Source organism: Filicampus tigris, chromosome 8, assembly GCF_054856515.1.
Source record: "Filicampus tigris isolate MCC_2025a chromosome 8, RoL_Ftig_1.0, whole genome shotgun sequence".
In the NCBI taxonomy this organism is placed as follows: domain Eukaryota; kingdom Metazoa; phylum Chordata; class Actinopteri; order Syngnathiformes; family Syngnathidae; genus Filicampus; species Filicampus tigris.
This window is the reverse complement of record NC_141224.1, coordinates 673086-697578: the sequence shown is the minus strand read 5'-3', so window position 1 is coordinate 697578 and position 24493 is coordinate 673086. Positions and strand designations below refer to the sequence as shown.

At 47.1% G+C, this 24493-nt stretch overlaps 2 protein-coding genes across 3 annotated transcripts; one reads left to right on the top strand and one right to left on the bottom strand.

Annotated features, from left to right (window-relative positions):
* Nucleotides 1–1033: 1033 nt before the first annotated feature.
* lin28aa (lin-28 homolog Aa) lies at nt 1034–22000 on the bottom strand. 2 transcript variants are annotated; one of them, XM_086037061.1, is made up of 5 exons: nt 19618–22000; nt 13646–13783; nt 13353–13534; nt 7836–8020; nt 1034–6219 (listed from the first exon to the last, which is right to left on the bottom strand). In XM_086037061.1, the coding sequence occupies exons 2-5, from the start codon at nt 13674–13676 to the stop codon at nt 5970–5972; spliced, it is 648 nt and encodes a 215-aa protein (XP_085893187.1). In that variant the 5' UTR covers nt 13677–13783; nt 19618–22000; the 3' UTR covers nt 1034–5969. The 2 variants fall into 2 exon arrangements, with proteins under 2 accessions (XP_085893187.1, XP_085893186.1); XM_086037060.1 differs by lacking the exon at nt 19618–22000 and having other exon boundaries at nt 13646–18552.
* On the top strand, nt 16382–24493 carry maneal (mannosidase endo-alpha like). Its single transcript, XM_086037059.1, has 4 exons — nt 16382–17464; nt 19683–19792; nt 23217–23293; nt 23461–24493. Exons 1-4 carry the CDS (start codon nt 16945–16947, stop codon nt 24095–24097), a joined length of 1344 nt encoding a protein of 447 aa, XP_085893185.1. The 5' UTR covers nt 16382–16944; the 3' UTR covers nt 24098–24493.

The window sequence follows — 24493 nt, the reverse complement described above, 5'->3', positions numbered from 1 at the left end:
TTTTTCATTTGCTGATACTTAGCGATAAATACTTTAGTCATACATCCAAGTATGACCTTTTCACACTACTTTTTTTTTTATATCCATGACAATACAGAATCAATTACTAATTTTCCTCCACCCTTTCATGTCATAATGAGTGTAATGCTAATCAAAACCCCTCTTCCTTGCATGCGTGATATACTTAATTTCCACTTGGTAGTGCCACAGGGGGTTGAACCACATTAGAAGCTTCGACAGACACATGAGTCAAACCAACTGTATGGAAAGCCTCAATGCTTCAAGGAGCTTCATTTCACCATGCGGAGTTGAAATGGCGTCAAGTCCATTGACAAACAACAGCGCCCCCAAGTGTACAGAGGTCATTGATTGTACTTTGGCGTTATTATTTGTGCCATATTTGATGTTGGTTATTATGCCAAAAGTATTTTAAACAATATTTAAAGCAAAATATATGTATTTAAAGACATTGGGGAGTGAAGAATACTTCAGTTACCACTATTTAGAAAAAATAAAAAAGGTTTTAGCGTTGACGTCAACATTTAACAAAACTATACACATTCAAAACTATTTGATGTTGGAAATTTTGTTCGAATCGTGTCAATTACTGGGGGAAAAATAACATGTAATAAAAAAAACATTTATGTGAGGATAAGCAGTTTAGATAATGGCTCATCCTTTGGTACGTAAAACAAATATGTCAATATGATTCGGTGAAACCAAATACACAAGTATAGTAAAATGTAATAAGTTCTATTTTAAAATATGAAAAGTTTAGTTTTTTCTGATTTTAAGATCCCCCAAAAACTACATATACAGTACAACATTTCTAGTAGTTCTACAATGATTCAGAACACCTATTCAAAATATGCATTTTTTAAAAAAAAAAGCTACATTCCCATCGGACAAGAGAAACTAGCATTATTTTCACAAAGCTTCTTGTTAAATCAGCATTTTTGATGCAACTCTTGAATTCTCATTTTGTGTGGGTGTGCCTAATGAAGTGTTCGCTGCTGCAGAAAACCACCACGCATGAGTATTGACATATTTATTATGAAATAAGCAGGTTCTTTACACATCGAAACATGATGGCAGTCAACACTACACGCTGCTCAACTTGGACAAAAACTAGCCTGAGATCAAGATCATTCTTTCCATGGCAGTAAACATACATTCATCAGTAATAAATGCACATGATTTTTTTTTTTTTCAACTATTTTGGAGGGGGCGGGGGCGGGGGGCTAAGTAGCTCCAGCCATTCGATTGATAAGATACATCACAAACAAAATTAACTAAATGGCTGATGGTCACAATCAAATAAGAGTCACCCTGAGCATTTTGCAGCTTATCCAAAGCGGGAGGAGGGAGACCTGATGTTTATGATTACATATGAGCACGTTGACGTGAAATGTGCTTCTATCAGGTACTTTGAGGTTTGATTTGCTTTTAGGTTGCCCTTCCCCTGATCATTACATTACAATCACAATAACATCGCTGAGGGGCTTTTGCGGCCGCAAGAGTAGACGACAACACAAATACAACTTGGAAATAAAGTCAAGTGGGCGTCAGATTCACGCAAGCATCTTCTTCCTTCCCCATCTCGACATCACATGGAGCCAATATCAACACGGCGGCACACGTGTGAGTGTTTTGTCATAAGCACTGATAGTCTGGAACACTCACTTTCAGTCGCTACGAAAGCTCCGCCCCTTTTTCTCCGTTTACAATATTCCACTACATCCCCATCTACGACCATTAGAGATGAAAACGGGACAAAAGGCGGCGGCGTGGTTCGAAAAGGGCAGGGGGCACCTGGACAACATTGGGCGCGCGCTCGACGACCCGTCCGAATGATTCCCTGAGTTTTCGAGACGGACGTTTTTTGTTCTCTTTTTTTTCCCTGAGGTGAGCCTACGAGCGCGTGCATTCAAAAGAACAAGAAAAACAGGATCATATATATATATAAAATGCATCCCACACTGCACATTGCATTGGTTTTGGCATAGATAGAAGCGTAACAAAAAGATGAGAAAAAAGTCAAGTAGAACAAATTAATCGTGAAAAATACCGTACTCTTCCCGTACATTACATACTGCATGTATGTTGCTGATGCTCAAAAGGGAACGATGTATCCAAGGGGCGGGCATCGGAATTGATGGACGGTGGCGGAAACGATCAACGATCAATTCAATGCGATCGTGTTCATTTAGAACCCGAACCCGGAACGTGGGCCACGGCTAATGTCACGTTTCCCTCCAATTCCGCACAATGGATGATGCCCATCCCTATTTTCGACTGTGCTCAACTCTCATCAAAGGCTACCGATTATGTTACCCGGGTGTTGGAAGGCCTACCTGAGAATTCTGGATGGAAATAAATACGTAGCAAGATTATTTTTCTCTCTCTAAAAAAAGCAAAGAATAATTTTACATATTATATATTAATTGGGGGCATCGGCGTCTCCTGTAAAACGGGAGTATAGCGCCGATTTAGCTAGCTAGTTTGACGTACGGGCTCCTCCGCGCAGGCTTGGCTGTTTCCAGCTCTGATGACCCTACACTTGGGAGGGTGGTGTCTTAAATAATGATCGCTTCGGATCTTCCCAAAAAAATAGAGAATAGGGAGAAAGGGGTAGGGGATAAAAAATTAAAAAAAAACACCAGCCATCCCACTGGTAACATCGCAACGTGCGCCTCGTTTTCAAGTATCGAGAGGAGAGCTAGCCGAAACCCTCGTTAACTACAGTCGGAAGTACAGTCGGGCTCTCGCGTGCGCTTAATTGTACTCCTCACGGAGCTCGTGTTGCGTCACGCCACCCTCAAGTAGTGAAATGACATTGAAGCAAAGGCTGAACAGCTGACTGACAACCGCAATAGCAGAATCGATGGCACGATTGAGGCTTGATTGTACCGGTGACGGAGCATATACCTTGGGTCGCTTTGATTGGCGGAATTCGCCGCGAGTCGATCCAAAGTCAGGTATGGACGATGTGGATTCATGATCTTGTGTGCGATTGGGCATTCGGAGGCGGCGAAGGCACAATTTGTTGGATTCCGATCCAATGTCAGCTACGCGCGCTCTTCATTCGTCATCTTACGTCTGGTCAGTAGCACTGAAAAAGTCGCATATCGTCGCCGTCCTGTGAAAAACACTTTGAGGGGAAGTCAACCCAGACACATTTTTTTCCAGAATACGTTCTATGCATGCCCACTAGTTGAAACGAGGCATTGTGATGACTATTGCCTTTGTGGAATCTGATTTAAGCAGTCAAATCCACCCATTTCTGTCCTTCTCACGGGGGCGGCCATTTTGCCACTTCAGTCACCTGAAAACGACATCACAGTCGCTCGGGTCTCAGGACCAATCAGGGCTCGGCTTCAGAAAACAGGTGAGCTGTGATCGGTCGTTACCTGAGCAACCGTGATGTCATTTTCATTGGACGGAAGTGACGAAACGGCCGCCCCATTTGCAGCGTGTCAGATGGCTCAAAAGGGCTGCATTTCTCATATTCCTTAAACGCAATACGAATCAAAATGCCTCCTTTCAACCAGTGGGCCTACGTGGAACACTCATGAAACAAAAATGTTTCGCTTGACTTGCTCTTTAAGTCATTTGAATTTGTATTTTTTACATGAATGGGGTTTCCACGAGTGAAAAGTAAAAAAAAAAAAAAAAGACAGTTGAACGTAGGTGTTTTTCACAGGACGGCGACAATGTGCCAAGTAGCGCCGATAAGGCATACGTACGTCGTGGCGAACTGCAATCGCGGGTGGTAAATGCAGCATTTATTGGAAACACATCCAAAGTGAGGTATGCGTGTTGTTCATTTAATGCACTCGTGTGGTTAGCGGTACCGAGTAGCATATGGTCACTCTCCTGCGAAAAAGACTGGTCCGTTTTTTTTCAATGTTCTTATTTTGAGGTGAATGGTGCGTCCGCGTTACCGACACAGCATTAACGTGAACATATTTCAAATCACCCCAAATAGGACGCGTGTTTTTCCACAGGTCAGCAACAATATGCTAAGCTGTACCGATCATGTGGTATATGCGCCCATGAACCGCAATCAGCGGTGGGGAATGTGGCGTTTGTTGACATTTGAACCCAGAGACAGAAATCGGAGTGGATTAAGGCTCTCAAGTGTGTGTGACAAAGTCGCATCTACAGTAGTTGGTAGTGCTAATAATGCAGCATACGCTGTAATCCGGGCAACTCCAACTGGAGGCGATGGATGTAGAATTTGTTAAGAATTCTTTCCAAAGTGAGGTATGGACGACGCGGATTTGATTTTTTTTGCGTGTGTTTTTTTGGGGGGCTTTGTGCGCGTGCGATGAGTTGTCCTAATAATGCAGCAGATGCCGCATCACTTGACGTGACCTAATTGAGGCAAAAAGCTTCCGCCCTGCCGTTCCTCAATGGTGGCCTTTCACGTATATGCGCACTTATCACGTCGCTCTTCTTATCGCGTCGCTTCACATGACCACTGCGGCCGAGCGACGGGATTGAAAAACAAAACGAAAGAGGTAGAACAAACGGTTAAGAAGAGGCAAGGTCAAGAAAAGCTTTCGAGGATCATCTGTGCGATCGCCTCCTGCAGACCGTTTCATTAGGGCCCGAGCGAGATGGATTTTTCTTTTAGGCCAATACTGATATTTGGCAGAATAGAATTCTGGCTGATTAATTATGTATCATGAGTTTTAAAAAAAATAAAGGCATTTTTTGGGGTCCCTTAATGCTTTCAACAAAAGTTGTCAATTACAGCCAAAACGTTTGACAGTTTTACAATAGTTTTGTCTTTTAGTGTTTGTTCAACTTTACAATCGGCAAAAATCGGCAGATTCTTTTCGACGGCCGGGGAATGCTTTAACGTCACCTTTGTCTTATGTTTTAACGTGTACGAAATACCCGAAGATTTTGGATTTTTTTTTTTCCCTCCAAGAACTAATATCGGCCAATTAAATCAGCAGGCCGATTGAGCGGTCGGGCCCTACTTTTCGTCATAAGCAAAAGGCGCCAAAGTACTTCCGGGTGGCAGAAAGTGATTGATTACTTCCGACTTGAACTAAAAATTGTTTTGAAGTTGATCAGCTGGATATACCTCTTGAGGTTTCTTTTTTTTTTCAATCCTGCAAAAAATAAAGTTGTTGTTGTTGTTTTTTTAGATAGCCAATCAAGCAGAAGCAATTGAATGGAAGTTGTAAATATTTGTACAGTAGAGAGATCATTGCAAGACTGATGAAAACCTTGAAAAGTTGGCGTGGCGTCTTCTAAAGGGACGGATGAGAAACTGAGAACGTACACAAAGGTACGTATAAAATGCGTGGTATTCAGCAAAACGTAATGGCTAGCCCGCTTCAAACGAGCGTGTGCGCGCCTTGAATCCCAGCAAAAGAAAAGCCAATTCGCCAACCGTAATTCATGGCGGTAACTCTCCGCCATGTCCATTCTTGAATCAACGTATCGATCGAAAAGCAAAGTACCGGCATTGGGCCTCGGGTCCGAGCAATTTACGTAACGTAACGTAACGTAACGTAACATCCTTTTGACTGAAATGTCGCACATTCAAACTAAAATCATCGTTCAAGCCATTTACCCTGTTTTTTGTTTGCGTTTCCTCTCTCTTTTGCTCAATGGCTCCGTCTTTGGTCAAACCACAATGGGAGGGTTTGTTTAGTAGCGGCGCAATCAGACTTTTTATTTGCCACCCGGAAGCGAATGTGACGTAAATCAGCGATTCTCCCTATTGGAAAGAGTGCAACAATACAGCAGTATTCCTGAGTGTAAGCAATAACAACAAGTGAAAAAGAATAAAGGGGGAGGGGGAGATAACTCAGCAACTTTCTTCTTGAGAAAACTTGTTTCAACCTGAGGTAGTTCCAAAAGAAGCCATCCTTCCCTCCGTCAAAGCAGTTTGATTTGACCACCCTGCCCACCTCCCGAATAAAACAACCCACCTCCACCGGGCCTCTCTAATCGGAGGGCTCCTGAGGCGGCGGCGGCGGCGGGGTCGAGGCGTGGCCGCCCTCCTCCTCCTCCTCCTCCTGGTCGGCCTTGACGGGGGACGACGGCTTTCCCTGAGAAGCCGGCGAGGTCTGCTGCGCTTTGATCGGACAGTTGGCCACCATGTGATCGATGCTCTGGCAGAAGTGGCACTTTTTGGGCTGGGGCGGCAACTTGCACTCTTTGGCGTGGTGGTCCAGACCACCGCAGTTGTAGCACCTGCGCGGACAGCGGCACTCCGCCTCACTTTAATTGCACATTGAACTCCGCGTACGAACAACGCAGAGGGGACATCAAATCTATAGAAAGACCACGCGCGTTCGTCTGGAGGACAGATGGGTGGTGGGCGTGGGCTGCTCGCTCGGGGGAGGGGGGGGGGGCTGTCATCCCCTTCGCCACCATTGAAGCGGTAACAAATGAGCTGCTTTTGCTTTGTGGCGGCGCCCGTTGGGAAAGGCGAGAGAGCGAGCGAGCGAGCGAGCGAGCGAGCGAACGAACGAGCGGGCGGGCCGCCGGTCGGGCGCCTAAGCCGGCGCGTCGCGGCCCCGCCCGCGAATCGGCATCCGTCGTCAGGAGAGCCCAGGGGAAGTGGGCCTTTGTCCGGGAGGGCGCCAGTAATGACCTCTGAACCCTGACCCCTACCCACCACCGCCGCGCGCTTGCATTTACTCATACATTGTTCCCATGGCAACACTGACCTTTCACCCGCTCGCATCTGTTATCAATTAAACGGACAGCGCTTTCTTTACCCGCCCGGGGAAATGTGGACTTTATGAAAAGACAAATGAAAGAGTCAGAGCCTAGACCCAAGACCCCGAACGTAGCATTCAGTGGGTGTTTTGGGGCTCAGGCAAAACCAAAGAAAGAAAGAAAGAAAGAACAACGAACGAAAGAAAAGCGGCGCACAAGAAATTTGGGCCGGACCAATGATATCTTATCAACGGATGAATGTGGCCCAGGAGGGGCGGGGGAGGGGGGGGGGGGGGGGTTGCGGCTTCGGGTTATGGAACTGCAGAAGGCCTCGCAGGGCTCTTTGAAGCCGTAACGATCTCCACTCTCGCACCGACTAGCGGCATGGCCGTAATGGCAAATGACAGCGGGGTGAAGGTGAGACGCCTCTAACCTCCGCTGCCTTGACGCTATCCGCAGAAGGGGAAGCCCTCCCGCAAACGGAAAACACAAAACATGACCCACATACACTCGATTGAGCTTGCGAGCCCTTTTGCCGATTGGCGTTCCTTGACTGCAAATAAACGACAACAAAATGCCCATTGGCCGTCAAGTCTCCCAAAAGAAGTGAAAGAAAAGCCAGCGGGAGTGACAATTGCTATTGGGGCCGCTAACTTGCGGAGGTCCGAGCGCACGGGAACCGGGGCGGGGCTTGAGGCCCGCCGCGGGATCCAAAGGGCCATCGATCGGGTCGCGTGGCCAACCGCTGCCGACGCGACCCTCGCGAAGGCGGGGGAGCGGCCGCCGCCCGGGCGGCAAAAGGACGGGGGCGGGCGGAGCCCAAAGCCTGGCAACGGCTCGCCTTTTCTCAAGTGAGAATTTTTCAAGCGCTATACAAAGAAAGAGGTCAGCGCATTGCGTAATGAGGCAGAAGACAATTCCCAAACAACCATCGGTCCTTCCCGGGCAACAATTTCCAACCGCGGACATTTCAAACGCGGCCCTTTGCGCTCACCTACGCTATTTGACCAAGGCCAACGCAAAAGGCCCTTTGCGCTCAAATGATGGCTACTTTTTCGAAATGTGAAAATGAAGGCATTCCTCGTTGATGAAGAAGCGCAAGCTCGGTTCCGTCTGGTGGACGCGCGTCAGGTTCTGGTCCTTACCGGTCGCCTTTGGAGCGTCTCTTCTGGACTTTCTTGCCTTTGGGTCTGCGCTCGCTGCCCAGGCAGTGGATGCCGCCGGGGCCGGTGACCCGCTGCGACTCCAGACCCTTGGAGGACTTTTTGAAGGTGAACTCCACGGCTTCGCCTTCCTTCAGGCTGCGGAAGCCGTCCATGTGGAGCTTGCTCTGCGCCGAGGAACAAAAAGACAAACATCAAAGCACAAATACTCAAGCACTTTTTTTTCCCCCGCGTCTCGACTTGTCTTATTCATTTTTGGGAAACAAATCTACTCTTGACTTGATGACAACGTGAGGTAAAGTGCAGAGGCGAAGTCCGTGCCGCGGTTCAAATTTGGATTGACTGACATTTGGAGGCTTCGAGAGACAAAAAAAAAAAAAAAAAGACGGATGGGGATGGGCTGCAATTTTTCTAAGGGCTTATTTCAAACTATTGTTTGCTTTTGTGTCTTTTTTGTTATTGTGCCAATTTATCAAAATGGATACCAGTAAAAAAAAAATAATAAGAATAATAAAATGTTTACTTTTGTACAGTCTCTACATTTGTTTTGGAATCGTTTTGACCAATCTTTTTCCCTCCACAAGTAACTGTGCTTCTACTCGAGTACTGAGTGTGGCTACTTTTGCTTTTGGCACACATTGCATACACTTTTGACTTTGTTCAATCCAAAATTCTACTTTGACCACTCCCCCTTTTTTTTTTTTTTTTTTTTTTTTTTTACACGTGCACGTAACACAAGTACAGCGTAGGGCTGAACAATTTTGTTAGGCTTTGGCAAAAATAAAGGCGATGAGAGAGATCATTTCAATTCAATTGGAGTTGTTGATTTCAACACTTTGACTTGCAGTTTTAAGCGTTGTCACGACGACAAGGTCACAACATTTGAGGAAAAAAATCATTTTGTTTGTCGCTTCCCTTGAATGGCAGCCTTTGCCATTTGAAAGTTGCATCCGGTGACATCGATTTCAATTTGAGGAATTGTTCAGCGCCAGTACTTTTACTCTGCTGACTCACTACTTTGATCCCCCCCCCCCCACACACACACAAGTATCTTCTGTACTTCTACTAAAGAGTGTGATTACCTCGCCCCAACATCCACTCACAGTGGCATTGCTTCATGCATACCGCCCCCCCCCCCCCCTTTGCAATGGTCAACCTGATGTGGGTAACCTTCAACCCATCCCCCCCAGCCCCCACCTTGCTCTCTGGATGGAGGAACAGCATTCCACACTGCAGCCCCCCACTCGGCTAACACACTGACCAGCACTAAAATCTAAACTGCAGGACGCAAGGGGGTTAGGTGCAAGGGATGGGGGTGGGGTGGGTAGGCGGGGAGGGGGGGGGGGGGTCGGGGGGGGGGGGGGGCTGATAGGGATGACATTCCTTGGATGGTTGTTGGGCACAAAGACGAACAAGATTAAAAGTTTGAGGGTGGGGGAGAAGTGTTGCTCTGACTGATGTCTTCCTTTGATAAACGCCGGCCCCCCAACCCCCACCCCCCGAAAAGCAGGCCACCCTGCGGAAGCCTGCGACATCTTGATTTGCGATTTGATTTCGGGGTCTGTGTCACGACGCGTGCCGGGAAAAGGGGGGTGTAGGTTGACCCCGCTGAATTAATCAAATGACAATGGGGGGGAAGAAAAGCAAGGGGGGGGGGGGAATTAAATGTGCTGTCAGTAAAGAATAAGATCACTCGGAGTTACATTCAAGTCAAATGACTCGAGAGAGATTTAGGGCCAAAGATTAGCACAAGTAGCCACTTTGTGCTTTTTTGTCCCCCACGTTGGCCGGCTTCAAATCTTTCCGAGCAGAGCAAAAACCTCCGGCAAGGCCTGCGCGTCCGGTTCTCAAAACGTTCAGACCTGAAAGAGACATTCGCTAGCCCAAAGACGGACGGCATTTTGCGGTCGGACATACACACGCTGTAGTTCTCTGGGCTTTTTATGTTAACTTTGACGGCGAACGCGACCGTCCGTCCGGCTACGTCCAAAGCCCGGCCGGCCTTGTGCGCGCGCTTTTTCGACAGGACTTCAAAAGTCCTTATGAAAACCATGATGGGATGTTGATCCCTCATAAATACGATGGTCAAGTTTTGGGATGGACTCAATGCAGAGGCATCTTTTTTTTGGGGGGGGGGGGGGGGGTACTGTAAAAGCGTGCTGGAGTTTGTGTCTGGAACCAAGGAGGAAGACATCAGAGGCCTGAGCGGCCAAGAGGAGGACTGTCCCCGAGACAAAGGGGGGCTCGGTCACGGGCCGAGGGGCGCCCCATTCACATGTATGGCCCCATTGTCCACCTGCACAAAAGGCCCAGTGGATCCTGGGAGTTGATTTTCTGTGACACGCGGCTACTAATTTTACAGCCCGGGCCTCCTCTTCTTCTTCTTCTTCTTCTTTTTTTTTGTTATGTTGCCATAACCTTTGAGAATCCATCATTGACACGCGTGCCGAGCTTCCGCACGCGCACGCACGCACGCAGGCGGGCGGGCAGTGAAATGAAGTTCCGTCCCTTTCAATCTGATTGCATTCAATTGCCTCTTCCAGCTCACTCATGCAACAGCGCTCTAGTTTGGTATCATAGCGCACTATTGATTTTTAGATTTGCACTCTAGCACTTTGACTCGACTTTATTTCTGCACGGTTCAGTTTGAAGCGCCCGTTTTTGTTGTTGTTGGTTTTTTTCAGATTCTCACCGTTTAGTAGTGCGCGGAAAAAAACGCTGTGTTGAATTTACTGCATTTGATTTCATCAAGTGGTTGCACACAATCAAATGACCCGGATCCAGTTCCATATTTCTGAAGGACGGGTGCATCGGCTCCAGATATATTTTGGAAGTCGTGGAATCATCTACTTCGAAAAAACTTTAGCGGATCCAGGTGACATCAACTCAACAAAATCTTTTTTCCACGATGAGCGTAATGGTGACAACTTTTCCAGTGGAATTCAAGGTTGTATTATAAAGTCCTCCAAGAGCCATCATGAAATCAAACAAACATTCTGCACTGATTTGTGACATCGGATAAGTCACTTTGGCTTTTTTCTGCGTTTATTTCGAACGACACGACGGGCTGGGAGTAGAAGAGATTTACAGAGAAAAATGTTTCGAGGGGATGTATAAGTTGACATTTTGGGGGAATTCCAGAAGAATTCCATATCAGCATACACTGTGAGGGCACAATAAAATTCAGTCAAGCTTCTTGAATTGGATTTGAGGCTGTATGCGTTTGCCGACCAAAAGACATGATTAGAGCGACACAAGCGCACACGGATGGGGGCGGGGCCGGGCCGGGCCGGTTCGGTCCGGCGGGCGGGGCCTCTGTTGAATGAAGTTTACGACAGGAACCTTGAGGTGAATGAGGCGGCGAGCGGACTCTCCTCTCATTCACATGCCAAGTCTTTATCTTATCACAGCGCACCGGGGTGGGGTGGGGGGAGGGGGTGGGAGGGAGGCGGCCGGGGGGAGGGGGATACGCCTCGTCATCCTCACCTCTCTCTCTCTCTCTCTCGCTTTTTAATGAGAAAGAAAGGCCCCTCGGTCATGTCTTGAGCAAGCATCACAGGTGCGCCGCTCCTGGGGGAGAAAACGGCCCCCGACGAGGGAACGCCGCATGAAATGCTTTGCGATTCAGAGAAAAGGTACCAACGTGAGAGCGCAAGTGGCAACGCTTCGACTCGGTCGAGACTGCAGCACGCCCAAAGATCCTCGTTTGGGAATTGGACCGTTGAAAATACGGACATTGGAACAATTGCCAACGTTGTCTGCAATTGCAATCAGTGTTTGAATCAGCGAAGAAAGACGCAAGGAGACGGTCAATACGGAGCATCGTTTTGAAATGGGGAATGCCGTTGCTCAAAGTGGACAATTTGGGGGAATGGGAAGAGTTGGCGAGATGTCCCGCATGAGCTGAAGACGGTCAAGTCGGACCGGTTGCAAGGAAAGCGGGAACGCGTCGAATAGCTTTTCATTTGAGGCGTTTGCGGCCAACATTTGGGGAACGCAAGAGTTCCCAACACCTTCTGAATGAGCCGAAAAGTTTGAATTTGGACACTTCTCGTTCCACCTCTCATCCACTTGAATGTCGGGCTTTGTTTTGTAGTCGCCATGTGCAATTCGGACAAAACTTGGATTTTGGGGTCATTCCTAACGGTCTTCAATATTTTGAATGATAAGAAATGTAGAAATGGCAAATGGACGATCCGAAGCAAGAATAAGCGCGTTTTGAGATGGAAAATAGCAGGGCGAGCAACCGTGCAGAAAGGCCATCCAAAATTCACCTTGAAGGTGCAACGTGCTGACGCTTTGGTTGTTGGCGCCGTTAGAAGACATTTTTGCTGACGGTTTCATTTTCTATATCGCATGTGTTCACATTTGATGACGTACCGTTTGTTATTTGCCAATAAAAAGCAAAGAGCATCATTTGCGCGAACGCATAAAAGGAATCAAACACGTCTGCGTGGCATTCTGTTTTGTATTCCCGTTCCAGAGCACTCGAAGGCAAATGATGTCATTTCAAAATGAGTCACTAGAGAAAAAATGGATTCGGTTAATGATGATTCGTGAGGATGAAACAGCTTCCGCAAAAAAGAAAGCATTGGATGACATTTTGCATTTTCCTTTTTGGATGATTGACAAAGAAAGAAAGAAAGAAAGAAAGAAAGAAAGGTCCAATTTCGAGGCTGGATTCATTCAAATGTGCAGAAAATGTTTGCCGTCAATGTTATACATTAATGGCCACATTATGCCGCCGCCCCTGTGTGACCTATATCTTTGCTACTGTAACAATGAAAATTTCCCCACTGTGGGATCAATAAAGGCATTCTTATTCTTATTCTTATTCTTAAAATAAAATACACATAAAAATGCTTTCCCCTTTGAGTACATACAATGTTGGGTTTTTTCTTTTGGGTGGAGGGTGAAAATGTCACTCTGGGATGATGATGATGATGATGATGACACATTTAGCTTCTGATTTTGATTTTATGATTAACGAATGAGATGGTGGAATAAATGCTACAGGCAGATATCATGACTTGTAATTGGGAGTATCCACAGAAGCAAGAAGCGTCTTCAGCAAACACGAAAGGTCCACTTGCCCGCAATGAGCCTTTGCCAAAAAGAACACTGAGATTTTTCAGTGCATTTTTATAAAGCACAAACGGCCTCCCATTTTGTGAAAACGGCAACAAAACGACCGCGGAGACACAGCATCAGTCCTTGAACCTCCCTCCATGCTTCCACGTGTTCCCACTCGGGGTGGTAACAACACCCATGGAAGTGAAACCAACCCCCCACTCCACTCCACTCCACTATACCACCACCCAAAAAAACAACACAAAAAACAAACAGACACAAAATTGGCAATTTGGTGACAACGCTACGAACCCCTGCTCGAATTTCGTCCACTTTCCAACGATAATAGTCCCCAATTATCTTTCTTAGCGGAAATGAGTGGGATTTTTTTTTTTTTTTTTTTTGGGGGGGGGGGGGCGTGGAATTTACCTGATGCACGAAGACGTCCACGGGCTCGTCCAGCTGCACGCCGTCCCGGCTCGTCATGGACAAGAAGCCGAAGCCCATGCGCACGTTGAACCATTTGCACAAGCCCAGGCCCTGGAGGGTCTGCGCGTCCTCCTCAGCCGGCTTGGGGCCCTCGCCCTCGTCCTCGTCCGCCTTGCAGCCCCCTAAAAAAACAACAAGGAAAATACACTCAAATGAGGCGCAGTTGCGTGAAAATAGAAGCCAATTAATCAATTAAGGAGCGCACGGTGGGGTGGGCTGAAGGGCTACTCGACCTGGGAATTCCTGGTTGGAAACGGAGCCCATATCTCGTCCTCCGCGTGAAAAGATGAGAGCACCCACGCACACGCAGCGTTCCACGCCGGTCGTCGCCACGATCGCCCAAAAAGTGAAGCGAGAGCAGCGGGAGAAAGCTGAATGAAGGGGGGGAGGGAGGGAGGGTGGGAGGGCGAGAGGAGGAGGGGGTAAACAAAAAAAAAAAGGGGGGTGGTCCGCGCTCGTGAAACAATGAGGGGTGGGTGGCTGGGGGGTTGGCGTGCTCATCCTCAGCCCACTTGCAGCCCCCAAAACTAAAGACAATGCAAAGAAAGCAAGGCCTGGCCCGGCCCGGCCTGGCCGCGGGCCCGCCTCGCCTCGCCTCGCCTCGCCTCGCCTCGCCTCGCCTCCTCCAGCGCGGCTTCTGCCGCGTTCGTTTGCGTCGCACGCGCGGACGCGCGGACGCGCGCACGCACGCACGCACGCACGCACTCACTTGTTTGCTTAGATCACGTGGTTGCTTTTATTGACGTGATCGGGGCTATTTTGTTGGCCGTCATTTTTATTTAAAGAAATAATGTTGCCCATCTTTGCGATTATTTTTGCTGTTATAGTTATTCATTTGTTAATTTCGTTTGCTACAATTGCTGCATTTTGTATACAAATAAATTGTATTGATAACTGAGTTTTTTTTTTCGTTGACATGCAAATATTTATTAGTTTATCTTATTGTTTGGTTGTTGTTGTTTTTCTAAATTATCTTGCTCTTTTTTTAATTCACCATTATTTCGAGTTAATTTCTTAAATGTTTGTGTGTTTTTTTAAATCAAAGTTCGTATGATTATTTTTATTGTTTGACAAGTATTTTGAATTGTAGTTTATTCGGGTATTCAAAAACGACTTGATTGAATTTTGAAAAATGTTTTCGATCCATCTTTTACATTTTCCCCCATTCAAATTCTAATGTCAATGCTCTTTTTATTGCTTTCGCTTTGGTTATCTTTTTTTAACAATAAATTGTCATGATAGTGATCTTTTACTAATGATCAAGAAAATATTTCATTTTGTCATTTGTTTTATTCATCACTAGCCTCATTATGGCGTTTTTAATCAATCAATGATTTTAGTTTTGAATGATAATCTTAGTCTTTTTTGTCAATGTATTTTAAATATCATTTTCCATCATCATTTTTCATTTTTAATTGTCACTTTTTAAAATAAGTATCGTTTATTTATTTTTTAATAAGTTGCCCCTCTTTCAGCCAAATAAAAATATTAGAACATGGTATTGTATGGCAAAACAAGCACTAGAATAACGCTGTTAAATGTCAATCAAAAACATTGCGCGATGCATTCTAATCTTTGGAAAGACGGAATTGGATTGCATATATACCTAACATTGTAGCTTTTTTTTTTTTAGATGGGTTTTGCCAGTGATGTAAACATGCAGAATATTCCCCTTGCATTACGTTTCGATGCTTCGATGCATAATGGTTGTTAAGTCGACTCAAATGACAAAAGTATTTGAATATTGCACATGTAACCTGACAGTAACAAAAAAAAAGCGCATTCACAATTAATTAATCGAACTCAGAAAAGTGTGCGTGAGAGAGAGAGAGAGAGAGAGATGTTTTTTCACCATGTGTGGAGGACAGCACCCCCAAGTGGACGAGCCAAGTACATCTCAGTTCGGTTCCATGAATTGGTTGTCATATTCCAAAATCTTCACCCAATGAAACCAACCAACCGGCAACTGAATCGGTAAAAGAGTTTTACAAATAAATGTTGTCTATTAATAGTTTAAAAAAGGATTGCAGATTGTTGCAACACAAATGTTTTCATACTATTTCTAGTGATGATTTTTTTGGAATTACCAGTGCATTTTTTACATTCAGCATGGATACTCACTTATACAGTAAACGTGTCCACTATAGGAACCATTTATCTTAATTACTGTACCACTGAAATGTTTCATCATTTCAAAAAATCATAATCAAGGCGATAAGAACGAGCGCAAATCCGAAAATGGATGGATGGATTCCTCCTCGATTTTTTTTCATTGAAGGAACAATTTTGACTTTTCAAAAAATTGTTTTCAAACTTGCAAATACATACACGCGCATACAGATATATGTACTCACGTATATGCAGGAGATAAACACATGCATATGTATACCGGACGTACTGTCCACATTTATACACAGGTTTAATCTTTTTCTCTCTGTAGTGGTATGACAGCCAGGACCGCTAAATCCTTCATGCAGGCCTACTTTGCAACGTTTATTGAAAACAAGTGCCCAATGAGCTGTATCGTCGGATATAAAGATCGACACATTGGCAGTACGCGCTGCGTAGCATGTTGCAGAAAATGCCCATGCGGTGACTAATCCACTTAATGTCTATTAAGTCATGTTCAGTGGCCTGCATGAGCAGTGTTTAATTGAGGTTGAGAATGGAATAGAAGAGTCAGTCATCCCTCCCTCGGGGGTGGGGAGTGATACTTTCGGGCGCCTCCTCCCCATCATGGATGGAGACGAGAGCAGTAGATTGAGAGACAGGCAGACAGACGCTCGTGCCATGATGCAGCAACCAAGCAGATTTCAGTGAGGCATGTCCTGCCTAGCGGGATTCGTCATCGCACTTTGTCTCAACTCCTTTCTCAGCTCATCAGTACAGCGGCGATCCCGGTCGTTCTACACAGGGGATGAAGAATATACGACTGCAAAGACAGTTATGTTGTCCGTCGATATTGCCGCATTGGTTCTCTTCCATCCATTGCTTCAACCGTTCAAGCGCTGCAACACATTTGCTAATTAGAGTGAGCATTAAGATAGCGGACTGAAAGTCTAAGCTATGGAAGTTTTGAATACACAAGGGGTAGGGCTTTCGATACAGCTAGTTTCAAACGAATCAAAGCGAATTCTGCTTTAATGGGTGCGTCAAACCTTTCAAAATGGCGATGTCCTACAGCATCTGAACGCAACACGGTGACGTCACTTCAATCAATCAATCTATCTATCTATCTATCTACTTCAGCCGCTTGGCGTCGCTACAAATCACCAAATGACATCAGAACCGGAAGCTCCCGGTTGCGTCCGACCGAACACACGCGCACGCGCACGAGCCCGCGCGTATGCTGCCATAGGACCTCCCCCGACCACAGGAGCAAGCTTATCGGGCTGGTGAACATGTAGACGCGGCCGCGCATAGCCGGAGATGGGCCGCGGAGAAGCCGGAGAAGCCGGAGAAGCCGGAGCCCCGGGGAAAGGCCGATAGCCCGTCAACGCATCCACATCAGAACCGGCAGCGTCGAGCAAGCATGGGTCGACTGCGGAGGAGAGCTTGCGTGGCTCTCTTTCTCTTCGCGCTCTTCATCTTCGGAGCCATGATGGCGCTCCGGACCCTCAAGACCGGGGACGCCTTGTCGGATCTGGTTCCCAACACTGGACAGCTGGACAGGCGCGCCGTGCAGCGGGCCTCGTCGTCGTCGTCGTCGTCGTCGTCGTCGTCGTCATCGTCGTCATCGCCGCCGCCCGGCCACCAGCGTAGCAAAGCGGCCGCGGTGTCCAACTGGGGTCCGGACGGAAGCATCTTCGACGACGTGCACATCTTCTACTACGCGTGGTACGGAAGCCCGCGCTCGGACGGCAAGTTCGTGCACTGGGACCACGTCCTGGTGCCGCACTGGGACCCCAAGATCGCGTCCAGCTACCCGCGGGGGAGGCACATGCCGCCCGAGGACATCGGCTCCAGCTTCTACCCGGAGCTCGGCCCGTACAGCTCCAGGGACCCGGACGTGCTGGAGTCTCACATGGAGCAGATCGCGGCTTCGGCGGCAGGTACACTTGAAGGGCAGCCCGCCAAAAAAAAACCCAACCAAAAAAAACCATTGGAAACAAGTACAAACGCGTCACTATAAGTCGATCTTTCAGGTGTCCATACTTAATATGCATAGGCTACTTGTATTGATGACATTTTTTGTTTTTACTAAGTTGGTACGAATAATTCCTTACGGTACTTGAGTAGACTATCGGCGCTGTACTTGAGTATTCGTATTCAGGACGACTTTTTACTTTGACTTGCTACATTTAAAAATGAGATAGAAGTACTTTTTGCTTCCTTACTTTGTCAAAATAGGCTCGTTCCTTTTTTCAAGCTGCGTAGATGGCCAAAGACAAAGGCGTACATCGAGAACACAGTTCAGATTTTGATTGACATTTTGGGGTTGAACGCGACGCAGTATGTGTTAACGATGACGCAACAGATTGGGAAAATGCAAGGTACGTATTCCCCATCCAATGCCTTCTCCAAAAGATTGAACGCTTTTCCGGGACAATGGACAGCCATTTAAACGTTACTCTCTCCTACACCCCAAAATCCCGTTCTAGGTGACCGTAATTCGTGCACGAAAGGGTTCAAATGTTGTGGGCTCGAACAACGATTCATGACGAATGTCAGCGCATTAAAAAAAAAAAGAAGAAAATAGTTCGGTCAATTAGCATTTTTGGGGTTTGACACGTTAAAATTTTAGTAATTGGAACATGTATTGACCAGCCATTTCTGAATTAAAAAAATCACCAAAAAGTCACCAAAAGTGGGCTTTTATATAATTGACAGTAAACAAAAACTAACTTTGCCATGTGAAGAAGTCAATTCAGCCCCCCCGCCCCAAATGATCTATACTTCTGCGTGAGCGTGAGTACTTTCAGTATCCGCGGTGAAGGGAAAGACTACAACAACAGGCATTCAAAAGTCTCAATGGGTGACTTTTGGCCGGCTTATTGCAAATTGCAGGAAGGAAATCTTCGTGCAAGCAAGCGGCCAGCACCATGGACAGCGACACATGCTCGCATGGCGTATTGGAGGCACTACAAACACATATTTCTCGATGTACGGTGATGATTGAACTTCTCCCACTGAAATCCGTCAAAGTGTCCATCCCAGACCCCCCCACCCCAAAACAGCATTTTTTTGTAATGTGTTTTTAATCATATAAGACAAAAATAGCACAGTACAGTACTGTACTAGACACAATGCGGTGTCCACCCAGCCACGATCCGGACAGAACATCAAATAGGATGTAAATAAAGGAAAGCACTTTATGGCACCTATCCTCGATGCTTTGCTGCAAAACTCACCCGTGTACTGTTGTTGTGCTCAGCCCAAAGCCACGTGCATTATAAACAAATGTCCCCATTACGCGCATTGAAGTTCCCTTTAAAGTGAGCGTTGTTTACTTTGTCAAGGCATTTTGGTTGCGGTGCGGCTCATGTTATGTCCAGTGGGGCCGGTCGCTGAAATATTCATGCCGGTGTGCAGCGCAGCTACCCCGAGAGACAGCAGAATCCTCGGTCGGTGTCCGGTAACAGCCCGTGCGGGTCGTGTTCTTGTGCACTCCCCAAATGTTGCTACCCGGGGGAGCTTACGGTGGTACACTTAAGACGGACGACCTCTGGCCATCTGTCCGTCCCAGCGACCAGAGCAGATTGCTCCGCTTAATAAGACAGCAGAGCCAGAAAGGTGTCAAAATAGTGGCACTTATTTACATGACTGATAGCGCTGAGGCGTGTGAATAAAAGACCATCCAGTTGACTTGCGTCACGGTAGGCCGCTCTTTTGTCCAGAGCCATTTCAAATCGACACAAATGTCGACAACTTCCAGCTAAGGACACGAGTGCTTCACGCATTGTGGAATCAAAGCAGGTTTTCGCCAAGCAGTCTTGTCGGGTTCACGCCGGTACACCAAAGATATGACTAGATAAGCAAAACCGAGCTAACTTCCCGGTTGTATTTCGGGTTTTAAATGTTTCGCGTTCAGTCGTATCTGCATTTCATTCGGTGATTGTCGCGTCCCACGAAGAACCCTTTGAGAATCACGACAGTTCAGCATTCAACTTATGTTGCAAGAATCAAGTCGACTTACAAAGAGAAAACGGTTTCAAAAGAAAGCGCTCCGATCGAACGGTAGTATGGCAGTAATCCTTGCACCTACCACTAGGGGCAGCCGGCGTAGCACACTTTGTCGCTCTTCAAGCATTTGCGTCCATGCATCCGCAGGGGTTCTGGTGCTGTCCTGGTATCCGCCCGGCATGGCTGACGACAACGGGGAACCCGCTGAAGATTTCGTACCCTCCATACTAGACGCTGCGTATAGACACAATCTCAAGGTAAGGACAACATTAACGTACGCGCTCTCGAGAGGTCTGGCTTCCCTTCGTCTCGGACTCGTTTGGACAATTTTGGCCCGATGACATTTGTGTGCTTGCATCTTTCGACCAGAACGCTCGACTCGGGTTTGCCGGCGTAGGCTCAGGAACGGTGAACAAAACGGGACAGACAGGATAGGACAGGATGGCATAAGACAAGACGGGATGGAAGAGGGCGGGACCAGACCGGATAGAAGAGGACAGGACATCATAAGGCGGATTGAGACGGGACACGTCAAGGCTTAAGGCAGGATAAGAACGAGACGAGATAGGGTAGGACGGGATAAGTGGTGGAGTGGTGGAGGATTGGGAAGGCAAAAGGCAGGAACAGGACGGGACAGAATGGTGGAGGACAGGAAGGCATAAGGCGGCAATTTACTACTTGGTGTCAAAGAATGCGATTTCATCTGGCAGGACAGTCCAGAAAAAAAGAAGTGCTGCCTGTCAGCTCAACCCGGTTGATGGCCGCCCCCTCGCCTCTCCAAATGTATGGTCTGGCCAAGGGGGATTTGATCCTCCGCCCTGTTTGTTTGCCTCCACAACAAGGGAGGAAAAGTTTGTTCTTCTGGCCGGGCTCCAAACTGTCCACGCGGTGACGCGCCTTGAGACAACTTTTTGGGGGGCTGAACCGGCGCCTCCCACAGAACTGCTGCGAATGCAAATCCGCGTGGACACCTCGGAGCTTTGCGCCGCTGCCGACATTGGGGGAAGGCCGCCGCGCATCAAACAACCGCCGCTTGCAGTCGCTCACCGGAGGGACTCCATGTCAAGCTGAGCGACGGTGGACCAATTGCCAATTAGGTCGGAAAATGGGGGAAAATACGTGGCGGGAAAAAAACATGCGGCTGAGCGGTGGCCTTATTGAGAGCTTATGAAAATTTAACACGGGCGCGCCTGATTGTGCCAAGGAACTTGCGTCACAGCGTTCAACTGCTCCATCAAACTCGTACCTTTGAGTTGAGAGGCTGTTCAAAAGCTTCTAGCCCTGTGTCTCTTTCTTTCTGTGTGTGTGTGTCCATCAGACAAGACATGCTCGGAAGGCTTTTCTTATGTCGTTAATAATGCAGCCACATCATTTGCGCTACACGTAAAGACAATCAACCGGCTGACAAGCGGAGCCCACGCTCCAAATCCTCTAGAGACGGACGGACGGACGGACTGTACAAAAGTCTTAGTCCTCCATTTCATTTGCCGTATCTTCTAGCAATGCTGTAATGGTTATGCAGTGGTTCGAAAAAGTGGACACGCCCCAGTTCAGATGCCGGGCGTTTGTGACATAAGCAGATGAGAGCAAAATCAAAAACTTTCCGTGACTTACTCTATAACCTCTACAACTCAATTGGGAAAAGAAGAAAATCTTTCAGTCAAAATAAAGCTGCACTTCAAATAGTGTGGTTGCACAAGAGTGCGCGCCCTTTTATAAACGAGACGTGTCGGTGTTCAGAACTAACGAGCCACATTCAACGGGAGTCCGCACGCACCGGCCGCCTCAGATTGTCACCTTCGGATGTTCCGCAGTCTTTTAAGCGTTCACTATGACAACTGCACAAAATTCTGTGGCATAAACAGAAATCAGCAAGTCCTAAATCAGACTCCAACAACAATGCAAACACATTTGTGCCTTATCGCTTCAACCTTTCACGTGTCATACAACAATCATATAACAAGCCTGGACTGCATTTCTTAAGCACTGAACTCATCTCAAATATATGATCAAAATAAGACGACCACCTGACCTCCTACTACATTGTGATGTCAATTTTAATCCGATTAACTATTCAGCCCCACCTTAAACACTGCGGAACCAAGTTGAATTCATTCACGGACCAATTAACAAACTGAAGGAAGGAGGAGGAGGAGAAGGCATCCCCCTTTTCAAAAAAAAAACAAAAAACGGACCATTTATTTTTATCACATTTTTTGTTGTTGTCGTAATCCGATTGATCCCACCCAACCATCAATGGTACACTTTCAGAAATCTGATTTGTCCGATTCCTTTTTTTTGCTGTGTCCAGTTGCAGGCACGTGGAAAACGTATTTCCCAAATATGAATTCAAAACACTTCCCAACATCAAATCTGACTGCCGTCACGCCAACCAGCAAACACACTTGTGCTGATGCTATAAAAGAGCAAGCAATGCCTGCCACCCCCCCCCCTTTTTTTTTTCTTTACAAATTGTTACATAAAGTGAAACCTATTCGAGCAGCACCCACACCCACGCCCACGCGCTGCTCTGCATTGTGCGGCAGGTGTCCGCATTGCTCGCCGCTGCTACCCAAGCTGGAAGGGGAGCCGAAAGGGTCCACAACGAGGGCCCGATTGAGCAAACGCATGCAAATCCGTCGGCAGTGAGTGTGGACATGCAATTACGCGGCCGCTATTTGTGATCGTAGTCAATCGGGCCCCAAATGAGGGCAGAGTGGGATTAAGGTTGGACCGGTGGGGAATGTTGCATCGTGGGTCCCCGGATGGACTCCTGGGACAATCTCCAATCCCGCAGGGATGGAAACGTCCGGCGCGGTCAATAGGACGCGAGAGCTGCCCGCAATACACGAGGTGCCACACTGCAGTTAGTGCTGGGAGTAACGTGTTACTTTACTAATCTTCTAACTAACTCATCTGTATGTAATACCATAAAGTGTGGCCGGAGCGCCTCTAGGATCCCTGCCAAGTACAGTTCTGTTGTATTTAACTTGATATTTCAATATGGAAATTATTTTCATGACGTATATTTTTTATGTGAAATGTGTACGGAAAGAAATGCTTGTATAAAGCATATATTAGTAAATTAAGCATTTTTATTTATATACATTTTTTTTTACGAATTAACCAATTGATTAAATAGAACTCGAACAATGTTTCATCACTCAATGATCTATGCACGATAAATACACGAACCGATGGCTTAATGAAATGAATAAACAAATGTAATCAGATGAATTAAAACATGATTAAATACCCTTTTGGGGAAAGAAATGTTTTGGGACTCTTGATAATGTAAATGCTTGGAGGGCGGGATTAAAGGACAATTGGCCAAAAACGGTTTGGTTTTGTACAGCACTTGTGCCTCGTAAAACCTGACATCACAATGACATTCAGCCACAAATGTCCTGAGACATTCTCCTTCATGTTTCCCCCCTACAAAAAAAAAAGTGTTTCATGTTGACCATTAATAATTGAAAAAGTACATGCATGGCCTTGAAATATTCAACTTACGAACCTTTTGAGTATGTGTCATTTTGGATCCCTTGCGACACGGCAGCCCCCCATCAGTATAAAAAAACAAATAAATAAAGGAAAATGGACCACAGCCATTCACGCGACATTCTGCATCAAAACTTGACTAATTCTGAAAGTGACGCAACACGACTCTTTTTTTTCCAGGTGGCATTTCACATCCAACCGTACAGAGGGCGGAACGAGCAGAGCGTGCTTGACAACGTCAAGTACATCATTGACAGGTAAGGCGCCAGCATTGCTGCCAGAAGTCCAGTAGGAGAATTCATGCATGAGCTTCTGGTTCTGCCGAGGCCATTTTTGAGTCCAAAAACGTCCGTTGAAAACGTCTCGTTTGGGTCCACCAAGCGGCTTTCAGCGCACCGGTGTAATAATAACCCTTTGACCCTAGGTACGGCGACCACGCCGCCTTCTACAAGTTCACCACGAGCACGGGGAAGAGTCTCCCCCTGTTCTACATCTACGACTCGTACCTGACGCCGGCAGAGTCCTGGTCGCAGGTGCTGACGCCGGGGGGGGCGCGCAGCCTGCGCGGCTCGGCCTACGACGGCGTCTTCGTGGCCCTGATCGTGGAGGAGCGCCACAAGCAGGAGATCGCGGCGGGCGGCTTCGACGGCATGTACACCTACTTCGCCTCCAACGGCTTCTCCTTCGGCTCGTCGCACCAGAACTGGAAGGCGCTCAAGGCCTTCTGCGACGACAGCGAGCTCCTGTTCGTGCCCGGCGTGGGGCCGGGCTACGTGGACACCAGCGTGCGGCCGTGGAACGGCCACAGCACCCGCAACCGCGTCAACGGCCGCTACTACGAGACGGCCCTGCAGGCGGCGCTGGACGCGCGGCCCGACCTGCTGGCCGTCACCTCCTTCAACGAGTGGCACGAGGGCACGCAGATCGAGAGGGCCGTGCCCAAGAAGACGGCCGCCAGGGTCTACTTGGACTACCGGCCGCACGGGCCCCGCCACTACCTGGAGCTCACCAGACGCTGGGCGGAGAAATTCAACAAGGAGAAGGAGCGCTGGCTCATGTGAGGCCGAGGCCGAGGCCGAGGCCGGCGGATTGCAACGCCGCGGGAGCTTTCCTGGACCTGAGCCAAGACTCCTGCGACTTCTCACGAGCAATTTGGACCAAAACTCAAGCGACTGTCAAAAAAGTCCCTTTCACACCGCCCCTTTAGTTGGTGTTGCTTAATAAACAAATACATATACACATATATATATATATATATATATATATATATATATATATATATATATATATATATATACATACAGTAGGTTGTAACAAAAGACGGTTTGAATCTGAAATTCTTCGTCTCCGATTTCTGTAGTCCTCCATCAAAGCAGACTCATCTTTGTGTGGAATCAAAACAAAACGTTTGCAAACATCCGCTTTTACTATTGAAATAAAATGGATCAATATTTTGG